Consider the following 13450-nt stretch of genomic DNA (forward strand, 5'->3'; position numbering starts at 1 on the left):
TAAAGCTGCATGATTTTTGCATTCTGTATAGTGAGATGTACCATTATTTTACATAAAGTGCCTACCACTATTGCTTGCCCTAGGGTAGGAATTTGTTGATATAATGTCTATGCATATCAGTGTGTGTATGTTTGTGTGTGTGCATTAAATTACTTCCATTTTTATATCTTCAGAGTTAGGGAGTTAGGGATAATGGTTATTTCTATTTGCATCTGAAAGTTAGTTATATCCTGGTAACCGAGGTTCGAGGTTCATTTTATTTATATGCCGCCCTATTCCCAACGGGACTCAGGGCGGCGCACAAACCCAAGGAGGGGAAGGGAAACACAAAACTACAACAAAAAATACAGAGCATTTAAAACAACCAACAGCCACACGATTCGAGAGGGGAAGGGAACTCATCGACCCCAGGCCTGACGACACAGCCAGGTTTTAACAGCTTTTCGGAAAGCCTGGAGAGAGGTGAGGGTCCGAATCTCTGCGGGGAGCTCATTCCAAAGGGCCGGAGTCGCCACAGAGAAGGCTCTCCCCCGGGTAGTGGCCAGATGACATTGGCTAGTAGACGGAACCCGGAGGAGGCCTAATCTGTGTGATCTAATGGGTCTTTGGGAGGTAATTGGCAGCCAACTTTGAGAGCCAGGTATGTCACAGGTTGAAACCAGGAGAGCAGGAGTTCTAGTCCCACCTGAGACATGAAGCCAACCAGATGACCTTGGGCCAGTCACTCTCTCAGTCCTGGGAAGCAGGCAAGAGGGCAAGCCTCTTCCAAACTCTTGCCTAGAAAACAGCATTCAGGCTGTTACCAGGAGTCAAGACTGACTTGAAGGCACACACAGGGGGGGGGGGGAAAGAGCAAATTCAGTGAAAAATCATTTATCTCCTGTTCAGGGTAGAGTAACTTTAGCTCCACTTCTGTCAGCATTACTTCTTGGCATGATATCAGAGCAGGTTGTCACTGTCATCTCTCAGTATGCTTTTTTTCAATTTCTCAGTCTAGCAAGCAAGTAAATAAAATAGGACTTGAGCAAGGATGGTCATTTTATTTTTCCTATTTAATTTCGTGAAGCACTTAAATTAATTTAAAACATAAAGTACTGCCTCGTAGCATATCAGACTATTCATCTACTCCGTGGAGTCTGCGATCTGGGTAACGTTTGACAGCGTTTTTGGCAGAAGTCTTTCCCACCAACTATTTGAGATGTTGGAATTAAAACTGGGACTTTCTGCAGGCAGTACATATTCTGCCTTCGAATTAGAAATCCTGTTTTGGGTCCCTCCTCTACTCCAAACCTGAAAAGGTTCACAGGTTCCTGAGAGCATTTCCATTTTAACTGTAACTGTTTTTACCCCAAGCACCATTCAAACATTATTTTTTTCCTCCCTTCCCCCCTCCAAAAAGTGTAAAAAAAAGGAAATGGCAATCAATCATAGCTTCCTCGTGAGTACACTGAAATTTATACGTAAGTATTGCTATGTTATTAGATGTATCTTTGAATGTAACCCTGATGACACATGCTGGGGAAATCAGGAGATTCAGGCAGTTCAAATGAGTATGAAGATTTATGGCAAGCTTAAACGCTCTATAAAAATCTGAGCTACTAATGGCCAAGGGAAATGAGCAGGAATTAAGAAAGCATTCAAAGTGAGACGGACTTAAATCACTGGTGGGCGCACAGGGACTCATGGCTTATGACTCATTGGACCCTCACCTTCAGGCACAGCCTGGCCATCTCCTACACCTAAAAATGTAAGCATTGAACTGCTTTGATCTTATGATGTACATCATTCTATATATAAACTGAAGAAGATGACCTACTCAAGGTTAAACACATGATGTGACTATGAAAGATGGGGTCGAAAATACACAACTTGGATCCAAATTCAAGTCTTCTCAACCTGACTCATATGAGTAGACACCCCAACTACAAACTTACTATATTGTGGCACTACTTTCCCATGAAAGTAGTGTTTCTCTTGTTCTTTTTTTAATGGACATTTTATGCTCACAGAAATGTTTACAATATAAACAACATAGGAATGATTGATGGTGTGATGAACCAGAATGGTAGCAGCTAGAGGTGTTGTGTTGCTGTTTAGGAATTAATTATGGCGGGTGTTAGTTAAGGAAATGTTTTATTTACAGTGCTGTACAATAGTTCTCTTACTTGAGTATTGATTTAAATATGTAATTAACCCCACCCATCCACATTTAAAATTTATATGTGTTGAATTTTTAGAATGATTGACCTAGCCTACTGTTAAGCATATATATTCTGGTTGGCTTATTGGTTTGTTTTATTATTTGCTGTCCATCTCCTCCACAAGGTTATTTGACCATAGGTTACTCATATCAGCCTTGTCCATACACACATTTTCCTTTAGTTAGGCAACTACATAAAATCTAGGGTCAGCATTTTTGGAATCGTGTAATCTTCCGCTTAATTTCATGCCACTTGCCTAGCTTAAACAGTTGAGATCTCTTATGCTTTCCTGCACCTTGTTGCTTGGAAGAGAGAAAGAGAAAAGAGAAAAGAGAAGGTATCAGAAAGAGAGGAAAAGTAGAAATGACATACACAGAGAAAAGATTCTTCCTATAAATTTGGACACTGGCTTTACCTTTGCCCATTTGCGGTTCACTGACTTTCTCCACCAGGTTTCCTCTGCTGCATATCTTTTAGCTACTCTTCAGAATTCAGAACTGCATTTGGGTAGGGACTACAGGCAAGGAATTCTATTTCTAGAATCTAGGCCATTTGAAGTCCCGTCTTCAGAAAACTTCTAAGGCTGCTACGGGTTCACCTGGGTTCGGGAGAACCCATAGCTAACGTTATAGCCAGTTTGGAGAACTTACAAATCCCACCCCTGACTGGCCCCGCCCATCCCTCCCCTCCCAACCCCTCCTCTCCTCTCCCAGGAGTCTCCATACAGCCCATTTTGGATGCGAGGTAAGTACAGGATCTGCACGTAGGCTCATGGAGGGGGAGGGAACAGGCCTCCCTGAAGGCCTGAGGAACCTGGGGGAGGCAGTTTTCACCCTCCCAGAGGTTCGAGGAAGCCATCAGAGCCTGGGGATGCTGAAATTGCCTCCCCCCATGGTGCAGGAGGTCAACTAGGCCAACCCACCATGGCCATGCCCATCCAGCAACTGGCAGAGAACCTGTTACTGAAATTTTTGAAGCCCACCTCTGCTTCTAATGTAACCATTTGACTTTAATTAGTTGATTGTGCAGACTAAATAGCTCAGTCACCTAATTAGTTACTCATCCTAATGGGGGAAAGATGTTTTCCTGGCTCAGTCTGTCTTCCCCTTATATTTCCCTTTTTATTATATATAAGATGCATTTTAACTGGCATTTTTCATTGGACCCTGCCCAGAGTCCCATTTATGAGATGAGCGACTTTATAAATGTTATCAATCAACCACCATTCCAAGCAAAAAAATATCTATTTATTTGCTCTCTCTTTTTGCTCCTTTAATCACTTGCAATTTGATTAACAACTTTCAGAGGCTTGTGGCTTCAGACTGTGCAAACATCTGTGATGTAAATGTTTTCCAAAAGCTGATCCTGGGATTATGTTAATACAAGTATTATTACTGTATATGACTATATCTAGTCAGCAAAAAAAGAAAGTCCAATTATTATTGGGCTGATATCGTAGAAATAGGTGGCCTTCCAGACCTCTTAAGTAACAGTCCAATGCAGTGATGGGTTTATTCAGTTATTTGTTCCTCAATTAATTAATTCAATGTATATGGCCATCCATCTTGCCATGGCAACTCTGGGAGACTAAGAGCATTTAAAATCAACATACACGTAACATAAAACTCACAATACACGCATCAATATTTTTTTAATGAAGACGGAACAAGTCTGCTACAAGTGTAATAACTGCTCCTTAAAGTTGGGGGCAGGTGGACTTAACCTGCACAATAATCCACTTAAGTGCCATAGCCCTCCCCCTTATTCCCCCCCCCCAATTCCTCTACTCCTAAAATCCAAAGGTTCATGGTGGCTGAAAAGAATCAGAAGAAAACTGATGCAGTCATATCTGCAGGTAGCAGCTTTAACCCTAGCCTTAAAACTAGTTTGATACAAATCAACAATGTTACCAGCTAACGGTTTGGCCTCCATGTCTGAGAACACTTGCAAGACTTTATGGAAAAACTGGCAAAACACTATAGTGTTTTCTGATTGTCTGGATCCAGAAAGATGATACTCCTTAACCAATGAGATCTGTAGCATATCTCTCCTGCCATACCAAATGGGATCAGTAGAGATAGTCAAGAAGAGGTGTCCCACAAATAAACCAGCCCCATGTCATATAGGACTTTATACTGTGTTTCCCCGAAAATAAGACAGGGTCTTATTTTCTTTTGACCCCTGAAATAAGCACTTGGCCTTATTTTCAGGGAGGTCTTATTATTTTTGAGGTGCAGGAGGCCCCTTAACCTCAGCCCGCAGCCTGCAGATCAGCTGATCCAGAGAGGGCCAGAAGTCCTGTCTCTGTTTCTGGCACACTCTTGCCAGTCCTAGTGTTGCTGGGCCTGCTGCTCTTTTTGCGGCTGCCACGAAGAGAAGAGGCGCGGTAGCTAGGGTTCTGTGTGGATGGCAGGTGCATGTGGGCCACGTGGGGCATGTTCCCCCCTTTCCTCCCCAGGAAATGGCAGACACTGACTGCGCATTCATTTAAATATTTTAGGGGAGGGCTTATTTTCAGAGGAGGGCTTATTTTAGCACATGCGCTGAAAAGCCTGATTGGGCTTATTATCCGGGAAACAGGATAGGTGACTGTGAACATCTTGAATTGCACACAGAAGCACACTGGCAGCCAATGCAACTCCTAGGACAGAGCTATAACATAAGCACACCAAGATGCCCTTATAATGGCCAATGCCTCCACATTCTGAACCAGCTGCAGCTTAAGAAAACTCTTCAAGGGTAGCCCAAAGTAAAGCACCTTTGTTACAGACAGAAAGGATACCTTTGAGGAACGGGAAGCAAAGCTACGGCTGAGACAATGATCAAATAAAAGAAATCTGAGTCAAAACTGTAATCTGAACAAGCACCTTAGACAAATACCCTTCCTTGTTCTCAAGAAGATTAAGGAGGGATGGGGGGGGGGGAAGTTCCTTCAGATTTGCAAGATTCTGTTTCTTTATTGTAAAAGTGGTGTTAACATTTATGACTTTGGTTTCTAATTGAATCTATTTTGGAGGGGTTACAGCCAGGGGTGGGTTCCGGCAGAGACTACTGCCGGTTTGCTCAGGGATGTGCCATGCATGCACACGCTTGATGCATGCTGCATGCGCAGAACAACTAAAATTGCTCTGCGCATGTGCAAAAAACAAGATGGTGATGCCTATGGCTTATTTTCAGGGAAACACAGTAGGAAATGCTGACCCAGGATTTCCAGTCTGCCTAGTCTGCCCCACTCCCAAGGAAAGTGTAGATGGGCAGATGTTGTGGGCAATGGTCAAGGGGAAGGAAGAGATTTTGCTTGCCACACAAGCCATAAAAGAAATAGAATGATGGATATTAGACAAACAGAGTCAATAAGGAGGATAATCAAATTAAGAAGGCAGGGGGTCCTGGTATATGTCTTCTTATGCCTATTGGTATTGGTCTTACCAATGTAGATACTTTACAGTTGGTCCTAATGTTTCTATTTTTAGTATAAGGGGAAAATAGCCAATATTTAGGATACTAGCTAATTCATGATTTTCTAAGCCAGCTCCCTTTCCTGCCATTCCACCAACTTTTAGGAACAATAACTGTTTCGTGGCCACTGAATCTAACCAGCCCATAGGAGAAAATCTGGCCTGTATATCAGGAAGAAGAAGGTGAATGTATGTCTCAAAGATGAAAGTAGAATGTGTTTTCCTAAGTTATAGCATATCTGAAGGGGAATACAGTGGCTCAATGGCGGACGCGGTGGCTCAGTATCTAAGACGCTGCGCTTGTCAATCAGAAGGGTTGGCAGTTCGACGATTCGAGTCTCTAGCACCGCGTAACAGAGTGAGCTCCCATTACTTGTTCCAGCTTCTGCCAACCTAGCAGTTCGAAAGTATGTAAAAATGCAAGTAGAAAAATAGGAAGCACCTTTGGTGGGAAGGTAACATGCATTCCATGCACCTTCGGTGTTTAGTCATGCTGGCCACATGACCATGTAGATGTCTTCAGACAGCACTGGCTCTTCGGCTTTGAAACGGAGATTAGCACCACCTCTAGAGTCTGGAACAACTAGCACATATGTATGAGGGGAACCTTTACCTTTTACCTTTAGCATATCTAAATGGTTTAGTCGTAAGACAGCAACACATGCTGATATTAAAATGAAATCTATTATGTAAGGCTTTAAAATTAAATCTGTAATACATTCAAACCCTTAAAATTAAATCTTTAATGTCTCAGTTTACGTTGACCAGGAACTGGTTTTTCCTTCCCTAAAACAAGTATGCACACTTGTATAGCAGTTTTTCAACTTAAACCTTTTGTTTTGATTATCTAATATGAGGGGGTGAGGCAGGTGGTTCCCCATTGATGAATCAATTGCAGAAAGTCAGTAATGAAAAGTCAAGACATTCTGCTTTCTGCATAGGAATACATAATGCAGATACTGGAAAGATGTATAATGAAGACTCATTCTTTTTGGCCTGGATGAAGCTATATCATTTCATTCAATATCAGATGAGCATAATGGTGATGATTATGACTACAGCTATGCTTCATGCACTTTAATATTTCTTTCTTGGACTTAGACAACTCCACAGCCCAAGAAATACCATGAACTCTAAAAAGAGAGGAGATGCTTCGTTGCAGGTATCTAAAAGGCTTCAGAACACATTTAGCTCTAAAAACTTTGTAGATCTGAGTTTTATCTAAACAAACATACAGGTGCCATTTGGAAATTGGTTACAGCTAAATATATAATTATGATTAAAATACATGTGAACTGCAAATATTGGAAAAATATAATAAAGGGTTGTTGTGGCAGCACAGTGATTAGAATGCAGTATTGCAACCTAATTCTGCCAACTGCCAGCAGTTCGATCCTGAGCTGGTCAGCCTTCCGTTCTTACAAGGTTGGTAAAACCAGGACCCAGATGGCTGGGGGCCATATGCTGACATTGTAAACTGCTTTGAGAGGGCTATAAAGCACTATGAAGAGTTATATAAGTCTAAGTGCTATTGCTAATACTTTTGGGATACTCTTTGCTAGATAAATGCTTTATTTTGTATGCTTTATGTTTGAAAAATAATAAATCTACAAGAGTTTCCTTTTTTAAAGGCATTTTAGATGGGTTGAGGTTTGTTAATCTATGCGCTGCTAAATTAATATACAATATATTATATATTATACAACTGTATAATATCATACAATCAAGTATTCTCTTATACACATATTCATTGATTGATCTTTGTATGACATACAATATTGTTAAGTGTCCATTACTATATCTTCAATGAATAACTTGTGAACATACAGGACAGACTGAACTACATAAATGTCTGCATGGACATTTATGCTTCTTTATGAAAACTTTGCAAAATCTGTATATGAATAATGCTATAAGGACTATCTATACACATAGCTTGGGTCTATTAACAGAAGAAATCAAATCACATGCCTATCGTATCAAAGGAATATAAAGTAGAATTCCAGAATATTTACTATCAAAACTGATGCCCGCAATGCACAAAACAATACATATTATAGACCATATGTCCTCTACTGATTGTCTTAAATCTTTAGTGACTTGAACCTTCACTTATGCTTTCTACTTTGCCTTCTACAGGTAGTCCTCAGCTTAGAATATCTTAGTGACCTTTCAAAGTTACCACGGCATGGAAAAAAGTGACTTATGACCAGTTTTCACATTTAAGACTATTGCCGCATCCGTATGATCACATGATCAAAATTCAAACACTTGGTAACTGACTCATATTTATGACGGCTGCAGTGTCCTGGGATCAAGTGATCACCTTTTGTGACCTTCTGACAAACAAAGTCAATGGGGAAGCCAGATTCACTTAACAATCATGTAACTAACTTAACAACTGCAATGATCCACTTAACAACTGTGGCAGGAAAGGATGTGAACTGGGGCAAAACTCATTTAACAACTGTCTCACTTAGCAAAAAAAAATTTGGGCTCAATTGAGGTCATAAATTGAAGACTACTTGTTCTCTAGCAGGACATTCCAGAATATCTGAAACAATGTTTAACTCAAGCTGCTAGGAATGCAGCTTTCTGCATACAAAGTGTGAGCTTTAGCAACAAACTACAGCTTCTCCTCAAATGCATTTAATCTGATCTTTCCATAAACAATTGCAAATTAGACTAGGAGACCTTTAACCTTGACGCATATGTGTAATTTAGCAACTCTAGAGAGGTAAGGCATTTGGTAGATTTTCCAGAAAACAATTTATGCCTATAATTTTGCTCAAAGCCAGCAAGATTCACCGGAAAATGCCCCCATCTTGGCTTCCATTCTGTCACATTCTCCTGGGAAAGACGATTAGGGCTCAAAAGTTGCTAGTTCATAACACTTTTTGCTTTTATGATGTAGTAAATATTTAATTAATCTTTTACTGTTCCCTGCTATTTAAAGATTCACTGCTTTCAACTCTCTACATTCAGCAGGGAATCTCAGAAGAAACTACACAACAAAAACAATGTCACCTACAAGAGAGTGTAGAAAGCAACTCAGGACTCGCTTCCAGACAGAACATCTCATTTATTCTTTTGCCAAACTGGCACCACACCAGTTATTCTGAGATATTGGCTGAGCAAAATGCTTCCAGTAAATAACAAAAATGGTTTAATGTACCCAATAATTCATTTTGTTGTTCCCATCAAATTTTCTGTTCCTCTTTAGATAATCAACAATTGCTTTTCAAGTGCTTTAGAACCTTCTCCTTCTCTAGATGGAAAATATCAATGAAGCAATGAATTAGTTCTCTGTATTCATGCATGGCCATACATGTATGCCCATGCATGCATCTCTGTATGCATGCATGGACAGACAGACAAAAAGACATGCCTCAGCAAGAGGGAGGGGGGGAAACTATCATATAATGCATAAGGAACATGTAGAAATGCCAACAACAGATGAATAATTGTGGGTTTTCATTTATGTGTAGTTTCATAAGTATGTGATTATGTACACATAGAGCTACAAAGATGCAAAAATTAACCCTATTTTTCCTGCAACCATTACTCCATTCTCTCCATATTTCCTGCAGCAAGAGCTGCATGTGATTGAGCCAGCCCCCAGTGATGTCAGTATGTGTTTTGATGACATCAAAGAAAACAAAATCTTTTCTCATTTTAGCACAAAAGAGTACGTCCTCACAACAAAATATACATCTATTCTTACAATCCTTAGTCTAACATGACCACAATCCCAGTGATAAGCTGAGTATAAAATTCCTTTTCTTGTAACTGTTGGTGAGCAGAAGGTAGAATAATCATCTTGCCTTATAGTGAAATAATTGTTTACATGCATATCTGGAGGTGAATGGCTTTAGCCAAATGAAAATGTGATTATTATAGAGAAAACTAAGTCTGGAGAATTTTTGTCTGCCATTTGTCTTGGAAATCAGATAAAAGTACAATTGCGGTTCATTGAAAAACAACAAAAAACTTTAAGACACAGGTCTTCCACTAAGAAGCTTTAGTAATGAATTTCTCTTCATCTTGTTGAAAGGAAAGAAAAATGGAATGAAAGTTAAAGAGGAATCCTGACACAAGACATGTTGTAGGCAATTACTTGCATGTGTGTTAGAAGGTGTCTCTTTTTTGGGTGAGAATTAAACTTGTTGGAATGTTTTTTTCTCCTCCTAACCCCCCCCCCCCAAAAAAAAGCAAGAAAGAAAAGTGCCATTTTATCTGTCCTTGTTCCAAAGGGCTAGCTTTGTGTGGTGTCTGTCTTAGAGTCAATATTGTTCCTTATCTGTCTTTAAGTACAGTATATGCAAGAGCATGCAGGACATGAAATACAGATAGGGGTTAAAGAACACCAAAGTAAACCCTCCTTAAAGGGTCTGGAAACAAGTAGTCTGGGTTTTGACTTGTATGGCTTACCCTTGCATATCTGGAGGAATAGGGATCCTCAAAAAGTGCCCAGATCCGAGGCTGCCACCTCTTCCAAAAGCCCCCAGGCCTTCCATCTGGCGAATCACTCAGGGCCAGGCGTTTAGTCATCTCCAGCTCCTCTTCCCCATCACCTGAGTCTCCTGTGCCATCTGCATCTCCATCATCAGCACTGCTATCCAGAGGTGCTCCACCAAAACTGTCCAGGGCCTCTTCAGCATCACGATGCTGCCTATAGGTCATCCAGCAGCAAGGCTCCACATCTGTTTCATCAATGCCCCAGAAGGCTAACTCCTCCTCATACAGAGGTCCACACACATCTGCTGGGCAATGCAGCTTACCTGTTCGGTAATAGTTCAGGATGTGGGCAAAGACACCTGGGTGCCGATCGAAGAAGAATTCATCTGCACGGGGGTCATAGTCAAAGTGACTGTGGGCATCTGGCTCAGCGATCCAGGCCAGCCGGGTGCCAGGCAAGGTGCGTAAGGTGCTGCGGTAAGTCTGGTGCCTAGTCCCTCCCACATTGATCACAATACGATCACTTTCATCGCCCTGGCCCATCTCGTCTCTTATTAGGCATGTCGTGGAATCATCCAAGCAAGCACAACACACAGCAAGCTCATAAGGGGTGGCTAGTCATCTGCAATCAGTAACTAACTTGATACCTTAGACATGTGGGCAAGAGACACCCACTGTTCTTAGCCACTTATATCCTTCACAGCAGCTGATGCAAAATCAAGAGTACCAGTGAAAGTTAATGATGGCAGATTCAACTTCTTTATTAGGAAATCAACATGCTCTTAGAGTAGCATGTAATTGTAAGGTTCAGGTACCTATAAATAGAATATGCTGATGAAAGGCTCCTTCCAAGAACAAAGATTGTGAGGGGTGTTTGGTTAGGGAGGTAAGTATGGTTGTGAATGAGGAATTGCTGTGGCAATTAATACCTCCAGTGCCACACGGCTGACCTACAAAGAAGATGCAAAAGGTGGCAATAGGGGCCTGCAACAAGACACTGAGGGCAGTGAAATAGGGTTTTACAGACACAACCCACACATGCACTCACCACAAACACACAAACTAACACAGTGCGAGGAGGAAGAAGAAAGGGCAGATACCAAATGCTCAGGAGACCAAATCTCCTGAAAACGCTGGACAAAATCCTTCTGTACCTCAGTCCTAGAGGCAGGGGCAGGCGCAAAAAGGCAGCTCTTCAGAAGAGCTCAACACATAGCAATCCGAATCCTGGTGTCGATTTTTTTTTTCCGGGACAGAAATTCAACAAGCACGTGAAATTCAAAGGCTCTGAAAAAAGAAACGATGGCGGTGATGAAGCAACAACTAGTATTGGGGCGGGCGGGGGAGATGTATCTAATGATCCCCCCCACCCCAAGCTGAAAGAAAAGATCACGAAACCCGCCTTCGCTTTTGGGTGTCTTCCTTGGCGCCCTCCCTGCTGATGCGGGTTCACACTTCGCAGCAGCCCAAAATGCGGCCCTCGGCGCCTGCAGCTCTCGTCTCGAGGGCCCCTCCTGGGATTGAGCAAAAGAAAGGCGCCAGAAGCGCAAGGCACGGGGCTTGCCGGGGTTTAACGGTAGCGTGGTGCTGAACGGACAGCGCTCGATGCCTTCGCCAAGGAAGCGCCTCTCGTGGAGAGAGAAAAGAGAGAGAGAGATAAGACTTGGCTGGTTTATATCTGTCTTGAAGCAGAAGGTGGAACGAGATGCGGGGACCGGGTGGCCGAAATAAATCAAGGCGATTTATTCCTCCTTCACAACAGGCTGGATGGAGCCGGCGATTCAGGCAGGTTGAGCAATGCTTGAAGCCGCAGGTGGGTTGTGCTGAGAAGAAGAGACGGAAGATCGGCGCGCCTTGCCCTCGCTCTCCCTCTGTTCTTCCCTCCCACGCGCCCGCTGCCCGAAAGATCTGGCAGGTGGTGCTTGAAGGCTCCGTTGCCAGAGAACACGCTGGTGCTGCTGCCGCTGGTGCTGCTGCCGCCTCTGCCGCCGCCGTTCTTGCCGCTAATCCAGCTAGTTCGGTCTCCGGACATTTGGCGCAGGCGCACTGGGCCAGGAATAGAGCAGTTCTCTCTGGGTCCTAATGCAGCACCGGGAGAGGCAGATCCCTGGCGGGAGGGTGCGGACCGGAATTCACCTGGAAAAGGAGCGATCGAAGTAGAGATCGCAGCGAACTGGGAAGTGTGTGCGCAGCGCCCCGTGCAACCTTCCTAGTTTCTTTCAACGGAAGAAAGGGGTGGGGAGGCGGGAACTACATCGTTGGTCACGCAGCTGGAGAAGACAGGCTGTGTTCTCCGTCCTGCCTGATCTCCGGTTTTATTGTGTGAGAGTTTCCGATGGAAGATCTTCAACATTTGGTGAGACAATACAATACAATAGCAGAGTTGGAAGGGACCTTGGAGGTCTTCTAGTCCAACCCCCTGCCTAGGCAGGAAACCCTATACTATTCCAGACAAATGGCTATCCAACATCTTCTTAAAAACTTCCAGTGTTGGGGCATTCACAACTTCTGGAGGCAAGCTCTTCCACTGATTAATTGTTCTAACTGTCAGGAAATTTCTCCTCAGTTCTAAGTTGCTTCTCTCCTTGATTAGTTTCCACCCATTGCTCCTTGTTCTACCCTCAGGTGCCTTGGAGAATAGTTTGACTCCCCTTCTGAAACATTCTTAAACCCTACCTTAGAATGTGCTGCCCTAATATTGAAGAAGGAGGAAGCATCATCATCAGGGAGATTCTGTATTTCTACTGTCTCCTTTTACCAGCCCCAGAAGCTGGTGGGAACTGCTTAAGTGGGAAAGGGATTAAAGTCTAGGTTTCCTGTTGCATTGCACTTGAGACACCCAGGTCATTTCATCTTCACCGGTGATTTATAGTATCTTCTAACGTCAACCTGAACATCACAGTACTATTAAGAAAATCTGTCTTCATAATGCAGGATGGTTGGATGATGCTGGAAGGTGTTATAAATTACCAATAAGGAACTGGCCAGGGGCATCTAAGGTCTGAAGGTCTAATAGAAGGTTTCAATTCAGCCTTCATTGTAACAGAACAAGCTGAGAAGACTGCAGGGAAGAAGCAACCTTTCTACTCACACTTTTGCCAATGATAGCAACATCTGACATTAAACACATAACAGTTTTGCCCCCAGAGAAAATGTACGTCTCCCCTAATATCCATCCTCCATCCCATCAGTTGGTGTATGTAGTTCAAGCAAAAAAGAAAGAAATTCTTCCTGACATGATTTTTTTTTCTCAGCAGAAGTACAAAGAAAAATGACCTAAATGGCTCTTGATTTGATTAAGAGAGCAAATATTTGCTACAGTGACATCCAACA

The 13450-nt window shown here is 42.5% G+C and overlaps 1 protein-coding gene across 3 annotated transcripts in view; it reads right to left on the reverse strand.

Moving 5' to 3' along the window:
• KCNC1 (potassium voltage-gated channel subfamily C member 1) overlaps window positions 1-12125 on the reverse strand; it is a 179260-nt gene extending 167135 nt beyond the window's left edge. Inside the window, exon 1 of one of the 3 annotated variants that reach the window (XM_087717131.1) lies at window positions 10091-12125. In XM_087717131.1, coding sequence (XP_087573257.1) covers window positions 10091-10660 — 570 coding nt within the window. In that variant the 5' untranslated portion in view covers window positions 10661-12125. The remainder of the gene's footprint in view (window positions 1-10090) is intronic. The other 2 variants (XM_014063787.2, XM_014063785.2) reach the window with 2 other exon arrangements.
• Between the last annotated feature and the right edge of the window lie 1325 nt (window positions 12126-13450).

This window comes from Thamnophis sirtalis, unplaced genomic scaffold (genome assembly GCF_051295495.1).
Source record: "Thamnophis sirtalis isolate CommonGarterSnake01/CBP01778 unplaced genomic scaffold, rThaSir2_p1.2 scaffold_1, whole genome shotgun sequence".
Classification (NCBI taxonomy): domain Eukaryota; kingdom Metazoa; phylum Chordata; class Lepidosauria; order Squamata; family Natricidae; genus Thamnophis; species Thamnophis sirtalis.